Here is a 23,976-nt window from a genome sequence, read left to right as displayed (position 1 = left end):
AAGTGCGCGATACAAATGCAAATGCAAATAAATAAAAAATAAAAATACAGGGGGGACGTCCAACATGGACATACGCTTATTCTGCAGCGGACCACTCTCAGCGCATAGGGCTAAATCCAGACTGGAGAGAGGGCAGTCTGTAGAGAAAAAGGAGATGCCCAGTAGTGCATTATCTGATTCTGTGTCTAAAAAAGTGTTTATGTTTCCAACTGTTCTGGAAGGCATGCAACAGGTGCAGTCTTTAAAACCTCTGTCTTGCCATTCCATTTCTGATACGGCCATACTTGATAACATACCCAATTACATCTATTTATTTAACCCCGTCGGTGAAAGATGAAGCCGTGATTGATTTGGACCATAACGATTCTGTTTTCTCTAATAAAATGCTGTCTGAAAACCTATCCAAGTCCCCCATGTTGTTTTCTGAGGTTACTCATACCTCAATAGAAACCGTTTCCTCTGTTTCTATATCGGAGACTAGCGGTATACAAACGAACTCACCGGGAATAAATACGTCATTCTGTACACATAAAATGGAGTCATCATTAGATGTCACACTACAAGCCATGAACCTGGCCATTCAGGCACTAGGGAAAATATATCAAACCAAAGATAATCGATTGTTAATGCAAGATATGTCTATGCAGAAAATCCTGATGCTACCGCGTGACAACAAAGCGTGAGGCTCAGCAGCATTCGGCCCTCAATACCTCGGCTCCGTCATTGAAGGCAGCTATTCACTTTATAGCATGCCAAACTGACTATGCCTCGGAAAAAGGGACTCTCGGTGTCGCCCCTATAGCGAATGAAGAAAGCGAAGGAACTCCCTGTGCCTTACCATATATTGACTCAATCATATATGATTTGTCAGCAAATGCTCCCCGCTTGTCTAACGAGACGAATGTGGCTCCATCAATTAAACCAACCACAATTCCTCAAGGCACACTGTATCCTATGTTCATTCCAGTGATTCCCGGCTCCAAAAAACAAAAAAATACGAAAACAATTACTCCCAGTGCCGTGATACCACAACAATCACTGAATAAGAGAATCAAGAATACCTGAAAACCAAATTTAAAATTATCCAAAAATGAAACCTCTGTAAAACATACCGGAGGTTCCTCAACTAAACAGTTTCTGAAAGCAATCTCGCTCCCCAAAAAGAACCATATGCTTGCTTCTCAGGCCATCAAAAAAATGTATGCCCAGCAAATACAATGGATGTACCCAATTTCCAACCTGCTCAAGCACTAAATTACCCCCGCCCCCGAATGAGCTTCTACAGGTGATAAGGTCGCAAAACACAACTTGCCCCCCCTCACCTTGTGGCTCTGTAGACTCTAATAGTCAAAAATCAAATTCGAGCAAGAATTCTAAAAGAAAGAATGCACCAAGTGTTGATCGCGATAGAACTGAAATAAGAAAGGCAGTCGCTGCATATATGTCTGATCGCACTCAATCTCGAATAGAGATGCCTAAGAAAGTTTGTGAATGCGACCAGAATAAAACAGCTACTTGAGATTCGGTAAACACCGATCCAATACATAAACAGGATCCACCTTCAATGACAGACAAGATGAGCACACCTTTACATCTCCCTAAAGTAGCTCATGAGACTCTCAAAATAGGAAATGCTGAACCCTGCCCGAATGAATGCTCTTCAGCACGTTCAGTTGACGCGCGAGTGAGTGAATTGCCCCCCAAGAATGACTTGTCTGGTGCTATTATTCGCCTAATCGAGAGTGCACTGGGGAATTTGCAACCCACCGCTACATCGGTGAAAGAGGCAGCTGAAGCCCAAAAACCTAGCAAAAAGGCTTTGACACAGAAAAATATTTCCATTAAGGCGACACCAGCTCCGCATTCTCTAATTCTGGCCTGCAAACCTTCCCCATCCATCCAATATGATTTAAATCGGAGGGCTGTGATGGCGATATTTTCTGATATCCAAGAGCTTTAAGATATTGCATCTGTGGATTTAGCATTGGTGGAATTTGTGGACAACAGGAATTGAAATGCCGTGAGACTCTGGATAGAGTCCAGGGTGGTGCAAAATCTTATCTGGCAGTCGAAGGGCTCTTTGCTGTACTAGGCTTTGATCTCAGCATTGATCCCTCTTCCCCTCAAGCGGCCTTACCTGAGTATAACCAGCCTCCTCTAGCGGCCCCATCTCAGATACACCAAACTCACTTGGCCCAATCAAAACCTTCAATGTCCAATAAAACAAAAAGCAATGTCACTTTCAGCACGCCGAGCACTTGCTTGCACAACACCCAGCAAAAATAGCTAAGCCAAAAAACAAACTCACAAATGCTCACTCTTATTAGTTGGAACACCAGGGGCCAAAAGCATCTTGTGAATAATGATCAAGATCAGTTACATAGCTTTGATTTGGTACTTTTACAAGAGACTTGGTTGATAAGACCTCCGATCTGGGACAGCCATGAAGTGTTCTTGAATCCTGCCATCAAATCATCAATGAGCAGGCCAATGTCAGGACTTCTTACGGCAGTCAAGAAGAGTAATGATCTTTCTTCACAGCTGTGAATTCACGATGCTGGTTAAAGTTAGCACCTCTGTTGATGTTTATGGTGTGTTAAAATGTATATTGGAACCCTGCTGCTATAAGCGATGACTGCTTTTTTAGAGATCTGAATAGCCTGTTGGATATGGTGATTAACGATCAACAAACTAGATTCCTAATTCTCGCTGGCGACTTAAATCTAAGGTGCATAGAGAGCGTGAATAGGCAAACTAGTCAAAGAAATCTACGTTGGAGAGCCCTAGTCCAACATAGAGGTCTCATGTCTTGAAAGGGACATTTGCAACTGACATACTGCCGGCTCCGACCTGTCATAAAGGCACTGTCATCAGTCATTGATTATATTTATGTAAATGCAGCACTTTGGCCAATTGTACATACATTTACTGTCATCACTACTGAGGCCAGTGATCATACTATGCTGATAACTGAGCTGGTGTCCAAATGAAATGTGACTCTGTTGGAAGGGAACCAGTAAAGGGTTGTTTGGTGGTAAACTCAGGCAGGTGCCGGCTCTGATGGTCGGAGGATGCTTTGATGCATTTCAACAAACTCCTTAAAGAGTCAAATTCGAGCAATGTTATTTGACAATTTGGTACATGTAAGAAAAACTGCCTATCGGGCAGAATTAAGAAAACTCGCAATGCATCCTCCTACTGTTAGAACGACTCTGTCAAGAAAGCTACACAACAACTATAGAAACTGGGTAAAGCGACATCGGGGACTGCTCTATCAGAAAGATGGAGCAGAAATGTTAAATGTACTTGCTAGTAGAAATATTTCTAAGATGTGGGCTGCTCTGAACCAAGCTTTGGGTCACCATCAGATTTGTGCTCAGTCCTCTGCTGTTGACTCACACACTTGGGTTATGTATTTTACTGCTCTCTATGCCGCTCCAGTAAGTAGTTCGGTCTCGCACACATCTAACGCTTTGACTCCCTTCAACTTGTCATTTAATGAGACCGAGATTGTTGAACTTATAAAAACTGCTAGCAAGTCGAAAGCAGTCAGCCCTGATGGTCTGTCCAACTTTGTTATGCAAAAGCACCCAGTACTATGGGCCTCTGTATTGTTTAATATCTTTATAGCAATCAATCACAGCCAAAGACTTCCACCAACTTGGATTCAAGCAATCACGGTCCCGATCTATAAAAAAGGTGACTGCCTATCTCCATATAGCTATCGTCCAATTTCGTTACTGGACGCCCCAGGGAAAATCTTTTGTAGAATTTTACTTAAAGCATTGAATACTTGGGTTGCAGAGAAATCATTAGAAGATCCATTTCACTCGGGCTTCGTTAGGGGATTGGGCACCATTCCTAACATTTTTGCACTTGCTATGGTGCAAGCTCAACAGTTAACGCAAGGACAACCATTATATCTGGGATTTATTGATTTCAGAGCCGCATTCGATTCAATAGATCGGAAGCTGCTCTTGCTCAAACTCAGAAAATACAACTGTCCCACTTTATTATCCCTAATAACACTGCTCCATACAAATACGTCAATGCAAGTACGCATAACCCTTGATGAAATGCTGTCGCCAACAATAATCACTCAGAGGGGCCTAAAGCAGGGATGCGCTCTAGCTTCGTTTCTGTTCAATTTCTATATTTAGAAATAGGCAAGTTTTTGACTGTGTGGGAGATCCCCCGAAAATAGGAACACAACAAGTCCCGTATCTATTATACGCGGACGATTTAGTCCTATTATCACAGACATCGAGAGGACTACAAAATATGCTGGAACAACTTGGCATATATGCCCAGGCTAACAATTTAAACATCAATACTCACAAATCTCAGATAGTTATCTGTAACCCAAAAAGGAACTTCAAAGCATGCAATCATAAATGGCAACTGCAGCAGTGTAGAATCGACAATGTAAGCCAATATAGATACTTAGGCGTAGTTATACAACATAAAAAATCACTAACACAATATAAGTGCGAAGTGGGAAACAAGCTGCAATCTCTGGTGTCTCAATCTAGAGTTCTTCTCAGAAAGTTTGGAAAGTTCTCAATGAAACACATCGTCATGTTCTATAAGATGAAAGTAACACCTATCTTATTATATGGTGTAGAAGCCTGTTTACTGAAGGATCGCGAATTCTGGGGTGGCATAGAGACCTCTTATTGGAAGCAAGTAATGTAATTACCAAATGGTACACCTACAGCTTTGATTCGCTTTGAGCTAGGCATCACATCACTCTATTCACAGGGGTTGTGGAAACAATGCGCTTTTCTTCGAAAGGCACTAGCAGGCCTAGAGAAACCGACCATCCCGAAGGTTGTAGCACACAATCTACTCACGTCAAAAAATAACTTTCCCCGGAGATGGCGCAAGCACACCTTAGACGCTCTCAGTGATGCAGCTATAACCGTAGATTTACTTATCTCAAATCCTGATCGGGCTCAAACAAACATTTTCAAACATGACTGGGCAGAAAACATAGCAAAATGTTTGACGCACAAAGACTTTGATGTCTTCCTGTTTGGGATGAAGAAATATGGGACAATAGCATCGTATCTCACAAAACATCCATGTCCCTTTACCAGGAGGAAGTATTTGAGGTTTAGGTTAAACCTATATATCACTCGTGATATACTACACAGGAGAAGAATTATTTCAAGTGAGCTAAATTATTGCCGGCACTGCCAGAATATAAACCAAGTCGGAACTGTACAACATCTATTGGTGGATTGTGAAGCAGTAAGTGGAGCACGAAGTAAATGCTTCAAGGACAAACTAATGTTTCAGAACCACCTAACTCATCTCAAAAATGGCAAATACGTTTTTTTAATCCAAGAATCTCAACACAAATAGCAATTGTCCAATTTTTGGATATGGTTTTACCGGACCCTTACTGAGCAAGATAATTCAGATCCCTGTTAATTATAAAATAAAATAATTGGGATCTTACTCTCTTGGGCAAATAATTTCGCTTTTGTTGTTGTTCCTGCATCTCAATTAAGTTGTTGTATAAGAAAATTATGTTATTATTGTATTTGATCATTGTCATCATTTTGTTCTTTTATTATTACTACAACCATTGTATGTTTGTATGTCATTTTCTCCTTTTTTTAATTTTGCTCTAGTCTTGTTTGATGAAATGATTTGTATGATGAATCCAATGATTTTAATTGTAAAAATATTGTTTTGCGTACATAATTTGAAAAGTTGATATTACAACTGAACAAATTAATAACAAAATTTAAAAAAAGGTCTTGCAATGCAGGAATGGTGGCAGTCACAGAATTACTGCCACCTGTACCAGCACTTTTCCTGCACCTCAAAATTTACAATGAGGCCCCTAGTGTCCCACACAGGAAGACTTGTTTCCAAGACAGGCTTACTCCTGGCGCTTTGAGTTTGCCCCCAGTTGGCTACAAAAAGGTCGCGGTAAGTGATCAGTTTCTTCCCACTCTCCTCTGCACAGGTTTCTGCAGTGCAACCAAGTGGTCCATCAGCCAAAGACAAGGGGATAATTTACTGTGAGAGGTTTACTCCACTCAAACACTAAGGTGCTTCTGCCGGATTACAGCATGGAAACGTACTGTGGACGTTGAAACTTTCATCCAGCTCAATCCGGTTCTGGCTGCAGCCCATGCTGTGTTAGGGTGCCACTCACCACCCTAGTGGTTTTACAGTGACAAGTCTTGCCCGCTGTGCAGTGCTCTGTGTCTCTGCCAGAGATAACCAGACCATTGTCTGTGGGAGGAAGGGTAAGGGGCAACAGAGAGAGGGAAGGTAGCGCGGGAGGACGATAGAACGGTGGAGTGCTGTTGTGGGGGGCATGATTGTGGTGATAGGAGTGCATGTGGAGTCATTTATTATGGATCAGAGTGGAATACTGATCAGAAACAAGGGAAACATAGCCATTTCATGATAAAATATTTTTTTTGCATAATGGCGGTTTCTAGTAAGAGTTAGGCGGTACTAGAATAAAGAGGGCTGCCACACAGGGCTCTCCATTTTTCTGTATTGGAGGGTGCTGTGAGAAACCTGAAGGCGTCTCACCCGCTAGTCCCTTGGGATCTGTCATCCAGGTGGCCAGGACACAGCCATCGCTATAGGATCCAGTTTGTGGGGGTGGAACAGTGCGGGAGGATCACCGGGATGGGGTTCTTCGGGGAGTGGGTGTGGGTCACCAAAGGGCGAGACGTATCCCGGTATCCCCTTCCTTATAACACCCTTTCTCCATCTTACCAGGTAGGATACCAGGAAACCCCACCCTGCCCTTTTGCACCACAAACACGTTTCACAGAAAGGGCATTGTGAGCAACAACAGACTAACACCGGAGCCGTATACCTGACATGTGCCAACACAGGGGTCAGGCAGAGTCAGGCAGTTACTGATAATTACACACACCTGACTTCCATCACACTTCCCCACACGGGTAAAAGGTGGAGCACGAAAGCACACTGTAAGGAACTCATGGTGGCAACAGTAAAGACAGACAGACATGATCACAGCTCAAGGGTGTTTATTAAACTGTATCTGCAGGTTGGAAAATTGCCTTATCTAAACCTAAATCTAAGATGGGAGCAAGCTACGACCATCAAATAATAATAAGGCAGTCCTAGTGGCGTCTTGTCAAATAAAAGGGCCTATACTAAGAAAAACCTATTGCCAATCCTTACAACTAAATAAAAAGGGTGTGGGATAATGTTCACAAGAAAGGAGGAAGTGTTCACAAAATGATAAGTCAGAATGCGGTAGCCGGGGTTATCCCTTCCCCACATTTTGAGCAGTGGACAAGACGGGACTCCGGAGCACAGCACACACTCGAGCTTTCCCAGCACGAGACTACAGTTCCATTCTCAGGTATCAGGACCTCTGGTGGTAAAGTCTCTTTTTCTACAAAAAAAGTTTCTTGCCTCTAATGACCTGATGTATTCAAAATAACCAATAAAAAGTTATTATCTGTATGTACGTTAGGTGATGACTTTTCACCCCTGAATCCCTCTGTTCCGGGCTCAGAACTGTCTCGAATGTTAGCCTCCCTCCGTCAGGTTCACTACAGCTTTTCCCAAACAACTTCACTTGCTGTCTTAACGTCCTTTTAGACAATCCCCTGAGGACATGCCTCTGTCGGGTTCACTCTTGCCAACACAATGTTCCTTCTCCTTTCTCACTATGCAGGATTCATCTCCATTAGCTTTTCGATTATGTGCCGGTCAAAGACTTTTTAGAGGATTTAGCTAGACCCCTGTATGACCACTTAGATATTTTACTTGCAGCTTTCCCAATGGCTTCTGGTATCGGTAGTTTCAACAATGGGGAAATTAACCAGGGTATCTCGAGTAAGCCCCCACGTGGTGCTGGACCCCTCTGCAGCTGGTCTTCCCTTTAGGAGTTAACAGTTCTTTGATTTTCCCTTAATTTTCGTTCAACACAGTTTGGTTTCTTATCGGTTCTCCCCTCGACTCACCGGCTCTGATGAACCACTTGGCTTTTCTTGTCTCTAGAGTTAAGGACGATACCACGGTAGAAAGTGTCTCTCCCTGTCCTGATCAGTGTAGGAGGGCTTTGTGTACCGTTGACATCTGCTGCAACACACGCTGGCTATTGTTCGTGGTCTTGCGATTCCTTTCATGGAGGCTTCACAGGTCTGGGTCGGAAAGGGCAAGGCTGCTTCTCTCCTTGTCGCCCCTTCGGTTCTCACAGCCTTTCTCCTCCTCTTTGCCTTACTGGGATATCTGAATCATTGTGCGGTCTGCCTTGCTCGTAGTGTGCCCTCATGCACCACCTTTTATCCCTGCGGGGAAGGGAAAGGGCCATCATTTGTGTGTAATTCTAGTCAATTGCCTGACTGTGCCTGACCCTTGTGTTTGGACATGTCAGGTAAACGGCTCGGGTGTTAGTCCGTTTTCTTTCATGTTATGCTAAAGAATTTGTGTCGCAAAATGGGGAGGTGTGGGGGGAAAAGTTTGAGTATCCTACGTGGTGGGATGGGGAAAAGGTGTTGGAAGAAGGGGGATACCGCATCTCACCCGTCGGTGTCCCACTTCCACTTCCTGAGGACCCCTCATCCTCCCTCACTGGTCCACCCCCAGGAACTGGATCCAATAGCAATGGCTATGTCCTGGCCACCTGGATGACAGATCCCCGGGGACTAGCGAGTGAGACACCTTCAGGTTTCTCACAGCACTATGAACAAGGCCAAACGCATGAGGAAGCAGCTATTCTGAGACAGCACGTTAAACCGAGGAGAAAGGCGGCGAAATCTAAGAGGACGACAATGACGGAATTACCCTTGCCCTTTTCAACCCAGTACTGTGACTTTCATGAAGCCTCAAGGAAAAGAAACATAAGACCTGGAATTGCAGCTGACGAATGGTGTAGCGTGTCAACGGTACACATGGCCCTCCAGCACTGATAGCCAGGGCAGGGAGAAGCGATTGCCACAGTGGTGCCATTCTTGACTCCAACGGCAAAGAGTTCAGCACAGCCAGTGAGTTGGAGAAACTGATAGCAGACCGGACTGTTTTCTGCCCAAGGTCGCAAGCGGCAACATTGTATGAAGAAAGGGAACTGCTATACAATTATCCTTTGTGGAACCAAGATAGGTACTAGATACAGAGTGGTCCGGCGCGGCGAGGATGCTCACTCAAAGGTCTCTGTTTGGTGCCCCCGCCCCTACTGAGCGGAGAAGAATTGTTGAACTGTAAAATCAAAGTGGTCCTGCAGTGGGTTGCATGGAATCCCGTGCACACTCAAAAGTCTTTGATTGTCTGTAACTGAAGTTGGTCTGAGCCCTGCTGAGGGGAACTAATTGTAAAGAAAGGGTCTGAGCCCAGAAGAGGGATCATGGGTCAACAACACCCGAGAAGATTGTTGAGGCAAGTGTGAACCCAACTGAGGGATGCCTAAAAATTGAAGTTGGTCTGAACCCGACTGAGGGAGGCTATCAGTGAAAGAAGGATCGGAGCCTGGCTGAGGGGGATCCATGGTGAAAAGTAAATCACCCGACGTGAATATTAAGAAAGGAAATTTTCTTTGTTATTTGTGATGCAACGGGTCCTATGAGGCAAGGCACTTTGCACAAAATAGACTTGGGCACGGATGGCCTAGATGTAGGGGAAAGAAACTGTAACCTTGTGCCAGAGAAGCCCAGGAGTGTGTTGTGCTGGAGTGACCCGCCTTGCCCTGTGCTAAAAGTCTGGGGAAGGGAGACCCACGGCCTAACATCCTGACTTATTTTGTGAACACTTTTTTCTTTTTGTGAACATTATCCCACACTATTTTGCAGCATAGCGGTATGCATTGCCAATATTCTTTTTTTAGTATAGGCCCTTTTTATTTGAATAGACTCCATTATGGCTGTATTATTGTTATTTGATAGTCGTAGCTTGCTCCCATCGTAGATTTAGGGTTAGATATGCGTTCTTCACACCCCTGATAAGAGTTCAATAAACACCCTTGAACTGTGATCAATTGCGCCTGTCTTACTTTGATACCCTGCCTTCTTTGCACTGCGGAGCGGAGCGGCAACAATGGACACACGGAGTCTTAGGAGAAGGTACAGGCCACCTAGCCGGCCTAGGAGAGACCTCTTGGGTTCAAATCAGACTGTGCGTTATGACAGGTGAGAGTGCAGAAAACCTGAGAGAGCCGACATGATTTGAGTGCCTGACACCTCAGTTCATTTTTGGGGGACAGGAAATGCAACATGAGGGTGTGATCAGCTGGGAAGTGACAATGAGCACTGCAGAATCTGGGCAAAGGAGCGGCTAGCCCTGTCCCGGGGTGCACCCGCCTTGGGCCACACAGGGGAGGATACAGCATTTTAACTCAGACACCCAGGCTGAGCACCAGCCAAACCATGTCCTGAATCTTACTCCATATCAGTGCACGTGCATGCGCCCCATCACACGTGCATCAATGCACCATTGCACACAGCTGCATATGCGCTCTACTTCTCTTTTCCCAGCCAGGACTCTTTCACGCGTTGCCATGTTTTCCATCCGCAACATCAGTGTTCCCAGAGCTTGCGTCCAGGCATACACTGCTCACCGTGCTTGCCCTACAGCCTGCTGCCGGCCCCACCTGGGATCCAGCTCCGTCTTGGACACATACTATGTTTATGCCCAGGAGAACAGAGTGTGTCTGTTGTGGAGCTGGGATTCAGACGAACGGTGGGAACTACTGTACTGCACATTGATATAGGATATGATATAATATGGCATTTATAACGCGCCTATACACAAGTGTTTCAAGTCACATTCAAAACACAGACCATTTACTAGGTGTTTTTGGGCAACGGGGCATTGCAGGACCAAGTAGCTCAAAGCCAATTATAATACATACATGTTTATATGTCATACAAGTTGTTATTAGGTATTTAGGCTGTTTCACCTCATGATACATGAGGTGGCTTGTTTAATGCTCATTTGGACTCAGTCTGTTGGTTATTGCAAGAATCATGTTATCATAGTTACTCATAAAAATACTGCCAATCCTTATGCTCGGTGCAGGGCAAGTAAAGTAACCAGGGTATTGCCCAGTCATTCCCCACTTCTGGACTGCTTAGAGGCCATGCTCACGTGAAGCAATCCTCACTCAGGGGGGGCTAACCTTTCAGGGATAACACATCCTCTTGCCATACACCACTCCATGAAACATCCCAAGAAAGGGGCTGCTATTGACAACGTTAACCCTACCACTGCCATTTTAGTAGCGTTTGATTGCTCCGAATCTGCTGAAAGGGGCGGGGCAGTGGTAGGTGTATAGTGCATTGCTCACAGAGAACCTCTGAGGTTTAAGGAGTGCAGGGTACACAGGGAGTGCAGTTAAATGTTAGCCACAATTAGCAACAGACAAAGCCAGACTGGGCACCCATGCATACCCTTTACAGAAGCATGGGTCTGCTGACAGTCTAGGAATGGGCACCCATGCATACCACTTACAAAAGCATGGGTCTGCTGGCAGTCTAAGAATGGGCACCAATGCATGCCACTTACAAAAGCATGGGTCTGCTGACAGTCTAGGAATGGGCACCCATGCATACCACTTAGAAAAGCATGGGTCTGCTGACACTCTAGGAATGGGCACGCATGCATACCACTTACAAAAGCATGGGTCTGCTGACAGTCTAGGAATGGGCACCAATGCATGCCACTTACAAAAGCGTGGACCTGCTGACAGTCTAGGAATGGGCACGCATGCATACCACTTACAAAAGCGTGGGTCTGCTGGCAGTCTAAGAATGGGCACCAATGCATGCCACTTATAAAAGCGTGGACCTGCTGACAGTCTAGGAATGGACACCCATGCATGCCACTTACAAAAGCGTGGACCTGCTGACAGTCTAGGAATGGGCACCAATGCATACCACTTACAGAAGCATAGGTCTGATGACAATCTAGGAATGGGCACGCGTGCATACCACTTATAAAAGTGTGGACCTGCTGACAGTATAGGAATGGGCACCAACATACCACTTACCGAAGCATAGGTCTGCTGACAATCTAGGAATGGGCACGCATGCATACCACTTACAAAAGCGTGGGTCTGCTGGCAGTCTAAGAATGGGCACCAATGCATGCCACTTATAAATGTGTGGACCTGCTGACAGTCTAGGAATGGGCACCAATGCATGCCACTTACAAAAGCATGGGTCTGCTGACAGTCTAGAAATGGACACCCATGCATGCCACTTACAAAAGCATAGGTCTGCTGACAGTCTAGGAATGGGCATGCATGCATACCACTTACAGAGGCGTGGGTCTGCTGACAGTCTAGAAATGGGCACCCATGCATACCACTTACAAAAGCGTGGGTCTGCTGACAGTCTAGGAATGGGCACACATGCATACCACTTACAAAAGCCTGGCTCTGCTGACAGTCTAGAAATGGACACCCATGCATACCACTTACAAAAGCGTGGGTCTGCTGGCAGTCTAAGAATGGGCACCAATGCATGCCACTTACAAAAGCGTGGACCTGCTGACAGTCTAGGAATGGGCACCAATGCATACCACTTACAGAAGCATGGGTCTGCTGACAGTCTAGGAATGGGCACCAATGCATACCACTTACAGAAGCATGGGTCTGCTGACACTCTAGAAATGGGCACCCATTCATACCACTTACAGAAGCTTGGGTCTGCTGACAGTTTAGGAATGGGCACCAATGCATACCACTTACAGAAACATGGGTCTGCTGACAGTCTAGGAATGGGCACCCATGCATACCACTTACAGAAAATTGGGTCTGCTGACAGTCTAGGAATGGGCACCCATGCATACCATTTACAGAAACATGGGTCTGCTGACAGTCGAGGAATGGGCACCAACACATACGACTTACAGAAGTATGGGTCTGCTGATATAAGCGCTTCAAGGCAAGGGAGGGAACAAGGGAAAATACAACCACATTCTTACAGGCCATGAACAGTAAGGATGTGAAATTAACTATCGTACTCGGCCTGACGACATTTCAGATAGTGCAAGAGCTAAGACATAGATAAGGAAGAGAGGGGGAGAGTGGGAAGGAAATGGAAACAGACAGGCGACTACCGTACTAGTCCTGCCGACATTTCTGGTAGAGCCGGAGAAAAACACAAGGTGAGGGAGAGGGGTGCAGAAAGGTAGGGGAGGAACAAAACAAGCGACTCTCATACTAGGCCTGACGACATTTCAGATAGTGCTGGAGGGGGTGTGGGGAGGAAAAAAAACAGTAATGGGAGGGTGGAGGAAACAGACGAGGTTGCTATCATACTAGGTCCAGGGACACAGGGACAATTCTGATAGAGTAAGTGCATAGAAGAAAGTAAGGGGAGGAGATAGGAAAAGGGAGAAGGGAAAGGAGGAGAGAAAAGAGAGTAAGCAGTCAAAAAGAGTGGAGAAGCAAGTGTGGAGAGCGAATACAATTGCAGAGGTCAGTAGTAACGCATAATGTTGCAAGCCAGGATACAAGATGAAGATGGGAACAGCATGATTCAGGGCCACCATGAGTACAATATGCAAAGGAAGTCCAGCATGAGAGTTGACTGTTCCTACACTGCTGACAGTCTAGGAATGGGCAACAGTGCATACCACTTACAGAAGCATGGGTCTGCTGACAGTCTAGGAATGGGCAACAATGCATACCACTTCCAGAAGGATGGGTCTGCTGGCAGTCTAAGAATGGGCACCAATGCAGGCCACTTATAAACTCTCGATGCACTCTAGCATGGCCACCTTTCCACAGAACTGCATCTACCGCAATCCACACTTCCTTGACATGTCACCTGCATACTTTGGGATCCGATACCCCCGGTGTTTGTATTTTATAGCAAACTCTTCTACTTACGGTGAAAAACAGCACCGGCACGGTGAGTATGACAGCAGTGATGACAGCCAAGCGCACGGTCAGGAGTAGGACATCCGTTTTGCTCTGATAAGTGTGCAGCAGCTCCGACTGTACATTCCCTGTGGAAAGAGCAAGCAGTGAGCCACTGACCAAAGATGGAATCTGTGCAGGCACATTTCAATGACACGGACTGGTCTAGTCTTCCAGTGGCAGCCAATGGAATACGCAGTGCCTGTACGTGCAGACCTTATCTTACACTGTCAACACATGTAAGGCGCTAGTATCATGGGAGGTGTGATACACAGGGAGTAGAGGAAAGGTCAGACTCGCCCCATCGCTCTAACAGTTCAGCAAAGAGCTCAAGACCTTCCTTTTGAAGGGATGGCTCCTCCTTAACACCTAGGTCCACACACCCTGCACTCCCCATCCTAACTGAGTCGCAGTGATCTGCTCACCACTGCCTTCCTCCACTGCTAATTGCTCACCCTTCCGTTAGCTCCCGGCTCCATTTTTCTCTGCTTCCCTCTCGGTGTTAATTATTATTATTATTAAAAGGTGCTAGGGCATCGTGCAGTCTTCTGATGGAGAGCAGGGCATGCAAAGGGCAAAAAGGAGCCGAGGAGATGGGAGATGTACTTAATTGGATTACATAAATCGCACGTCTGTGAAGATGTGTTCTGTGTGCATCTAACCTGTGTGCATGGTGTGTACGCCTACGTTTACCTGCGTCTATGTGTTGCATGTATGAACATTGGGCGTGTGTGCTGTGCGCTGCTTGTGCCTGGGAACGTAGCTGGGGACATTTTGATGTGTGGATGTAGCTCAGCAGAGAATCATGTTTTACCCTCGATTACATGTTTGTGTCGATGGAGTTACATAGCAAGTGTCAACACTTAAGTGTGCTGGACACATTGACATTTGACCTACATGTTAAATACCTTTCCAATGAGGGTCCGACTGAACTAGTAATAAACTGTGGGAACAATGTTGTAAAATGGGATGAAAGTAACGTGAGGAAATGTAACTCATTTCACTTATTCGTTCAAAAGAACTGTTGTAGGACTATGAGGTCATTTAAGAAACTTGCTAAAGCGATAAAAACACCCACACGTGTTTGATGAACAGGTTTTCGCCCAGAAAAAGAACTTGAGGCTTAGGATTAAAGACACTATACATAAAAAGGGAAATTAATAAAGAGCGCTATCAATATAAGAATTGGTCGCAACAGCGCCAGTGCAGCGTCATTCGCTCTTTCTACGAGACCAGGACAGGATCCGAGCTCTAGTTGCAGGTAAATCAGAAACTAACCTCTGGACCATCATCAATGGTCTTGGGTCGAATCAAGCCAAAGGCCAAATGAACCCCAACACGGAACACGTGCGGGCGGATTCCTTTGGAAGACCTTACGGGGCTAATAGACAGCTGGAAGCTGAGCCACGTGTCCATTGTGTCTCCCATTAGGTATTCAATTAAGAGCTTAAAGATTTAGGCTTTATCACAAATAAAGCAAGTGACTCTAGAGCAGGGGATCCCAATACATTATCTAACAGATCATTTAAACATGATCTAGAAACTTGGGCCCGATACGTTACACACTATTTAGGATATGATAGGTTATTTATAACACGCTTAATACCCAGAGGTTTCTAAGAACAGGCTCAGGGATCAACCCTGTGTTTCTCCGTGTCGTCTTCACCTCCGCGGCCAACTGTCAAGTCCTATTCCCACGCGCACAGGCTTAAAACATGGGTGCGTGTTGGCCCTGTATCTTTTTAACCTTTATATCTCTGATATCGAGGAGTGTCGGGAGAAAGTGGCTTTTATCTCCTTTAGGTTAGGATCCTTTAAATCTACTTGGCAGTGATTGTATTCTATTAGACTGCACTCTAATGGGCTTCTAATCAATGCCTTAGGCTCAAATGGTACAAAATGAACAGGAAATGTGGAGGAAACCTTAGGGAATCCGGTTACTGCCTGCCCTACACAATAAAATGTATGGAATGGATATCGCCCTTAAATCTAACCAACGACTTTTTGACTAAGAACCCCAGTAGGGTGATCCGTAAAGGTTTCAACGCAGAAATATCCCCTTTATACTCATCTGGGGAGGGAGCAGAAAAGAGTGGGGGCTCTGGCTCCTTATTTAATAAAGTTCAGAACGCAAATTACCACAATCATTTCATACGGTTTAGATTTAATTTACTACCGATTTAAGAAATTATTTGTATCCGAAATCAATTACCCAAGGCGTTATCCTGTTGCAGTTTCCGCAGCAATTCTACTGAAATTGAAAACTCTAAGCAACTAAACATTCAGGGCTCAAGTTGAGGGTACACGTGGGTGGGCGACATTTACCCACTTTCTTCAGAAGGCGAATGCCGTTCCCCCTGGGTATTTTAGAGGCTGTGTGTAAAATAAAAAACATTGGCTGTTTTTTTTTTACTTATGCCAACCAACCGCGGTCGCCAGGGTCACGTGCTGGGGACTTCACCACGGCACCAGATAAGCTGATGAAAAATAGCAAACAAGTAAAGTGAAATGTGACATTTCGGTGCTGCAAGTTCCAGGGTAAACATTTGTATTGGTTCTTAGAGTTTAAAACATGCACACCTCTTAACCTTTTTAAAACACCATTAGAAGAAAACATCATCTCTTGGTTTTGTGTGTGTTGATTTTATGAAAGGCAAATGTCATTCGACTTGTGCAATTTGGGTGGTTATGCAAAGCCACTTTAATGAAATGTGCATATTCCACCTCGATGTGCTAATTTCTGGTGACGTCACACCCCCCCCCTTTTCTTTAGGACTTGCCCCTGCTAATTCTGCATTGCCCAGGCTTATTGCCCCCACCAATTCTATATTTTAAACATTTTGTGAATAATTTGACATTTGTTGAAACAGAAATTCTTTGGCAGCGTGGAATGCCTGCGAGTGCTCATGTGTGTTACATGTGTGTGCATGTATGCTAGGTAAAACGATGAAAGCACACCATCCCCCTGCGCCCAGGTTGAAAGTACCACGACGTTTCCCATTCCACCCCACTCTCCGAGGGCAATGGTGGAAACTGACATACTCTAGCTGCCCCTCTGCACACATGTGCAGTAAAACATACTGGCATTACGTTACTTAACATGCCTACATCATGGTGGGTTTTGGAATTCCAGAGGTTTAATGTTACAATAGGACACGTGATCATTTTCATTCTTTATAACAGTCTCTGTATGGCTGTGTACGGCTCCCAGTGGCAGACCTAGCAACTGTTTCCTTTCCAGAATGCCATATCCCTCCACTGTGACGTCACAGCAGGGCATTATGGAATTCATAATCAACTGCTGTGACGCCATGCCGGTGGGCCAGGGCCTTTCTTTTCTCGAACACTTGAGGGAAACAGACAAAACCCAGGGGGCGGGGGGGTGGCAAAGGAAGCCAGAGGGGGGGGCATACACAACCTAATATTACAATATGGGTAGCTTTCGACTACAGGGTGTATTCCAACTCAGGGATCCGGGTCACATCATCAGCAACTCGAGACTTGAGACCCTGGTCCATCAGGCATGGTTCAGAACTCCCTGGAAGAATATGGCCCTGTAGGAATTAGCGAGCAGCCTGAAGTTTTACATTTAGACCAGGACAGCACTGGAGGCCAATAATGCTTATATTACCACAAGGTTCAAAGGTCATTGTTCTGTGGTATATGGTATCGCAACCTTAAAGGGAACTTTCAGGCCTACAAGTAGGTAGAGCAAGGACCGAGTAGGGTGAGGGACCAGGAGAAGGAAGGTGTGAGGCGGGGAGACAGGATTATAATAATGGGAAGGGGTTGAAGTGGGGGTTGTTGAAGGCTGAGACCGTGAACCCTTGTCGAATCTTGGCAAGATTTACGACATGTCCTGGCATGGAGGCTCAAGGCTGGACCTCGTCAATGCTGGTGTCTAAGGCTCTGGAACGTCTCCCAGATTCATGGAATCAGTGGACATTGCTCGGCTTGCTGACGGGTGGCTGATAGTGAAATCCAGTCGGGTTTCCATGAAGACCAACTACCAATCTCCATCACAATGCATTCGGTGTGCATTTCACTCATCAGGATAACAGCGAATATCCTAAAAACCTGGACTGGATTTTACCATCTGGTGCGTCAACAAGCCCAACTTCCTGGGGGACCTTTTAGAACTTCATAGCGGACGGGTGGGCTATATCCGGCTGTCTGCTGCTCTTACCGTAGAACGTTAGGTATCCAAAAAGAGCCGTCATGAGGTACATACTGAACATGGCGAAGAAGGACACGTTGGCCACCATTTGCATTCGTTTCTGGGTGCGCCTGGACAAAAAACAAGATGGCGCGGTCAGTACGTTAATCAAGAAGGAGGTGTACTATTGCCAGACTTTCCCAATATGATATGATTGGTTATTTCTAACAGGGTTAATACCCAGAGGCTTCTAAGCGCGGACCCCAGGATCAAACCTGTGTTGCTCCGTGTCGTCTTGCTTCCAAGGCGAGCCCGTTGCCCCTGAGCTATCCTCGCAAGACTAATATACCTCTCTAAAGGCAACCTGGAGAGCTGGGGCCATACCAATGATGATGATATGCAAGCTTAGTCTTAGTCTCATCACTTCTAAATGGGATCGATGTGATTATTGCGACGGCCCAAAATGCAGACTTTTTTAAAAACCCCTTTACACCACATATATATGCGGGGGAGACCCCCGCAACCACCCGCCATTATAATATTATATTCCCCCACATATATATGTGGTGTAAGGGGCGGTCCACAAAAAGTCGCCATTCTCGGCCGTAATTGTGAGGGCGACATTTTGGTACGATTCCTCTAAATGCAGTGTTTCTACTCGGACGATACACGTCAAGATGGAAGCCTCCGAAAGGTTGCGCAGTAGGACTGTTTTCCGGGGACCCCGCTACGTTAGGGTGCGCCCACTGAATTATCACATTAAGCATCTTAAGCAAAAGTATTAACAAATAATGACACATTGCATGCCATAGCTGGCAGTAACTGATAGCCTATCCCAACGCTAGCTCCATAGGGTAAAATGGGTTTTCCAAATTCGGTATTTTGGGATTGGAAATGAGTTCATTCTCTATTTTGGTATGATCCCGTTTGCAACCACCAGGTACAGGAATACTGGGGTTTCTGGTCTGCATTCCTCTGTGCCTGGGGTGTGGGTGAGGAGGTTGGGAGTGAGTGTGACGTCAGAGTAGAGTGTTCCTATAACTAAGGTTCTAGGAGTGTCAGCTGGGAGTGGGGTGCCTCGGTGGCGGGAGACAGTGGGTCCATCCCCTGTGTAACTGGAACTTAGCGAAGTAGGAACATGTCTGTAGGCCTGACTGGCAGCTCCCCGAGTCATCATTAGAAATATTGCCATTTATTTGGACATAGATACAAGAAACACAGAAAGAAGGACTTACGCCTTGAGCTCGCTGTAGATTGGCAGGACCGAAGGGTGGCACACGAAGGCAAAGGCGAGGGTGGGCAAGGCGTACACGGTCTGTGAACAGGTAACAAAACAAAAAGAAAAAAGACACAATCAGCATTATAAAATGGTCAACGAGATTACAGGGAGAAGTTGCGCAATATCTATGCTTCGGAGACCACCCCTCCTTCGCCAGCGCCACAGAGGACATTTTAGCGTTGATAGCAGCTAAAGGATGCAGAAAATAAGGAGGCGCTACAGCAATTGCACAAAATCAAAACTACACAATGGATAGAAATACTATACAAACTATAAAGAATGCATAGGGGCACTGTAAACATATAGGGAATGAGAGAGGCCATTTAGAAAACATTTAAAGTACAGTGACACTATATAGGACCACGTTAGAAACTATATGCAAAGTATGCATGCATCATAAAACTATACAGAAATGATAGGTGCTCGACAGTAACTATTTTGAAGTTGTGCAGACACAACGGGGCCTGATTCACAAAGCGCTTTTCAATGGTTTTTAACCATTGAAAATACTTTTGTGAATCAGGCCCTAAATGCGCTCTAGAGGCACTATATAGCAGCTATGCAGGCACTATAAAGACTGTATTGAATGTTTATAAGCACCAAACACCTATATGGTAAATATAGCAGTAGACATGGCAAATTATAGATGAACATATATTTATAGGGCCGGGACGATAGCTTAGGGGCTTGTCTTGGAAGCAAGACAGCGCAGAGCAACACAGGTTCGCATCCCGGTCCTGTGTTTACAAACCAGTATAGAGCGCAAGCATCAACGGGCTACAGGGGAAGCCCGAGCCAGCATGCTGCACGCAATGTACCTGAGCAACCAGTATAGAGCGCCAGCATCAACGGGCTACAGGGGAAGCCCGAGCCAGCATGCTGCACGCAATGTACCTGAGCAACCAGTATAGAGCGCCAGCATCAACGGGCTACAGGGGAAGCCCGAGCCAGCATGCTGTACGCAATGTACCTGAGCAACCAGTATAGAGCGTCCGCATCAACGGGCTACAGGGGAAGCCCGAGCCAGCATGCTGCACGCAATGTACCTGAGCAACCAGTATAGAGCGCCAGCATCAACGGGCTACAGGGGAAGCCCGAGCCAGCATGCTGCACGCAATGTACCTGAGCAACCAGTATAGAGCGCCAGCATCAACGGGCTACAGGGGAAGCCCGAGCCAGCATGCTGTACGCAATGTACCTGAGCAACCAGTATAGAGCGTCAGCATCAACGGGCTACAGGGGAAGCCCGAGCCAGCATGCTGCACGCAATGTACCTGAGCAACCAGTATAGAGCGCCAGCATCAACGGGCTACAGGGGAAGCCCGAGCCAGCATGCTGCACGCAATGTACCTGAGCAACCAGTATAGAGCGTCAGCATCAACGGGCTACAGGGGAAGCCCGAGCCAGCATGCTGCACGCAATGTACCTGAGCAACCAGTATAGAGCGTCAGCATCAACGGGCTACAGGGGAAGCCCGAGCCAGCATGCTGCACGCAATGTACCTGAGCAACCAGTATAGAGCGCCAGCATCAACGGGCTACAGGGGAAGCCCGAGCCAGCATGCTGCACGCAATGTACCTGAGCAACCAGTATAGAGCGCCAGTATCAACGGGCTACAGGGGAAGCCCGAGCCAGCATGCTGTACGCAATGTACCTGAGCAACCAGTATAGAGCGTCAGCATCAACGGGCTACAGGGGAAGCCCGAGCCAGCATGCTGCACGCAATGTACCTGAGCAACCAGTATAGAGCGCCAGCATCAACGGGCTACAGGGGAAGCCCGAGCCAGCATGCTGCACGCAATGTACCTGAGCAACCAGTATAGAGCGCCAGCATCAACGGGCTACAGGGGAAGCACGAGCCAGCATGCTGTACGCAATGTACCTGAGCAACCAGTATAGAGCGTCAGCATCAGCGGGCTACAGGGGAAGCCCGAGCCAGCATGCTGCACGCAATGTACCTGAGCAACCAGTATAGAGCGCCAGCATCAGCGGGCTACAGGGGAAGCCCGAGCCAGCATGCTGTACGCAATGTACCTGAGCAACCAGTATAGAGCGCCAGCATCCGCGGGCTACAGGGGAAGCCCGAGCCAGCATGCTGTACGCAATGTACCTGAGCAACCAGTACAGAGCACGAGCATCAATGGGCTACAGGGGAAGCCCGAGCCAGCATGCTGTACGCAATGTACCTGAGCAACCAGTATAGAGCGCCAGCATCCGCGGACCCCAGGGGAAGCCCGAGCCAGCATGCTGTACGCAATGTACCTGAGCAACCAGTATAGAGCGCCAGCATCCGCGGACCACAGGGGAAGTCCCAGTGAGCATGCTGTACGCAATGTACCTGAGCAACCAGTATAGAGCGCCAGCATCCGCGGACCCCAGGGGAAGTCCCAGTGGGTATGCTGTACGCAATGTACCTGAGCAACCAGTATAGAGCGCAAGCATCAACGGGCTACAGGGGAAGCCCGAGCCAGCATGCTGTACGCAATGTACCTGAGCAACCAGTATAGAGCGCCAGCATCCGCGGACCCCAGGGGAAGTCCCAGTGGGTATGCTGTACGCAATGTACCTGAGCAACCAGTATAGAGCGCCAGCATCCGCGGACCACAGAGGAAGTCCCAGTGAGCATGCTGTGCGCAATGTACCTGAGCAACCAGTATAGAGTGCCAGCATCCGCGGACCCCAGGGGAAGTCCCAGTGAGCATGCTGTACGCAATGTACCTGAGCAACCAGTATAGAGCGCAAGCATCAACGGGCTACAGGGGAAGCCCGAGCCAGCATGCTGTACGCAATGTACCTGAGCAACCAGTATAGAGCGCCAGCATCCGCGGACCCCAGGGGAAGTCCCAGTGGGTATGCTGTACGCAATGTACCTGAGGAACCAGTATAGAGCGCCAGCATCCGCGGACCACAGAGGAAGTCCCAGTGAGCATGCTGTGCGCAATGTACCTGAGCAACCAGTATGGAGCGCCAGCATCCGCGGACCCCAGGGGAAGTCCCAGTGAGCATGCTGTACGCAATGTACCTGAGCAACCAGTATAGAGCGCCAGCATCCGCGGACCCCAGGGGAAGTCCCAGTGGGTATGCTGTACGCAATGTACCTGAGCAACCAGTATAGAGCGCAAGCATCAACGGGCTACAGGGGAAGCCCGAGCCAGCATGCTGTACGCAATGTACCTGAGCAACCAGTATAGAGCGCCAGCATCCGCGGACCCCAGGGGAAGTCCCAGTGAGCATGCTGTACGCAATGTACCTGAGCAACCAGTATAGAGCGCCAGCATCCGCGGACCCCAGGGGAAGTCCCAGTGGGTATGCTGTACGCAATGTACCTGAGCAACCAGTATAGAGCGCAAGCATCAACGGGCTACAGGGGAAGCCCGAGCCAGCATGCTGTACGCAATGTACCTGAGCAACCAGTATAGAGCGCCAGCATCCGCGGACCCCAGGGGAAGTCCCAGTGGGTATGCTGTACGCAATGTACCTGAGCAACCAGTATAGAGCGCCAGCATCCGCGGACTCCAGGGGAAGTCTCAGTGGGTATGCTGTACGCAATGTACCTGAGCAACCAGTACAGAGCACGAGCATCCGCGGAACACAGGGGAAGCCCGAGCGAGCATGCTGTATGCAATGTACCTGGGAAACCAGTATAGAACGCCAGCATCCGCGGACCACAGAGGAAGTCCGAGTGAGCATGCTGTATGCAATGTACCTGAGCAACCAGTATAGAGCGCCAGCATCCGCGGACCACAGAGGAAGTCCCAGTGAGCATGCTGTACGCAATGTACCTGAGCAACCAGTATAGAGCGCCAGCATCCGTGGACCACAGAGGAAGTCCCAGTGAGCATGCTGTACGCAATGTACCTGAGCAACCAGTACAGAGCACGAGCATCCGCGGAACACAGGGGAAGCCTGAGCGAACATGCTGCACGCAATGTACCTGGGCAACCACGATAGAGCGCCAGCATACGCTGTTCGGGTAGTTTCTGTGGCCAGCAGAGCCGTGCCAAGGGTCCTCGGACTCCCAGCTCACAGAAGGTCCTAACTCCTTCCCTGGTCCCAAAGAAGTTGAGGTCCACACAAGGAGCAAGGGTTGCTGCGGTTTATTATGCAAAACACACAGAGGTCATATGCGTGGAGCGATCCAGGCACATCTCATCGCAATCGGGCTTGCAGACCAGTTTTGTACACTTGTGACGACATACCCTTCATCACTCAGCAGGTTCCTTTCCCAAACCTAACAGAGTTCAGTGCTGGCTCCTGAGTAGTAGTTCCAGTATAGGAACCTATAGAAGAGAATTGTTATTGGATGCTACTGCGTCAGGTGGTGTACTTGGAGCATCCCAGAAAGTTACTACTTTGAAGTTGTTACATTAGGTGAGCCCTGTGATTGGTCACTAGCCCCTCGCCATCTGCCCCCAAACACAGTGTCTTGATTGGTCAGGCTACGGCCCCCAAGCCTGGGACTAACTCTTTTCCCAGCCCGCAAGGCACCTGTTCTCGTTACATGTATACTATGTGTCTGTGATTATACAATAGTGTGTAATAGATTAAGGCCATGAGAGCGTTCAATTCCCATCGTACACGGTAGCCTGGGAGTAGCAACTATTGTTGCAAAAGCCGCTGTCTAGCCGTGGGACGCCTGCTCGTTTCCAGCTTCTGAGCCTTGGCCCGGTA

General features: G+C 47.3%; 1 protein-coding gene across 5 annotated transcripts in view; it reads right to left on the bottom strand.

Annotated features, from left to right (window-relative positions):
- SLC38A1 (solute carrier family 38 member 1) overlaps window positions 1-23,976 on the bottom strand; it is a 697,300-nt gene that overhangs the window by 23,722 nt on the left and 649,602 nt on the right. For all 5 annotated transcript variants that reach the window (XM_069629833.1, XM_069629835.1, XM_069629832.1 and 2 more), the window contains 3 exons: window positions 19,262-19,341; window positions 18,057-18,157; window positions 13,841-13,959 (listed from right to left, as the gene is read on the bottom strand). In XM_069629833.1, coding sequence (XP_069485934.1) covers window positions 13,841-13,959; window positions 18,057-18,157; window positions 19,262-19,341 — 300 coding nt within the window. The remainder of the gene's footprint in view (window positions 1-13,840; window positions 13,960-18,056; window positions 18,158-19,261; window positions 19,342-23,976) is intronic.

This window comes from Ambystoma mexicanum, chromosome 12 (assembly GCF_040938575.1).
Source record: "Ambystoma mexicanum isolate Mex_15411 chromosome 12, UKY_AmexF1_1, whole genome shotgun sequence".
NCBI lineage: Eukaryota > Metazoa > Chordata > Amphibia > Caudata > Ambystomatidae > Ambystoma > Ambystoma mexicanum.
The sequence above is the reverse complement of the archived record's forward strand: the minus strand, read 5'-3'. Positions and strand labels throughout refer to the sequence as shown.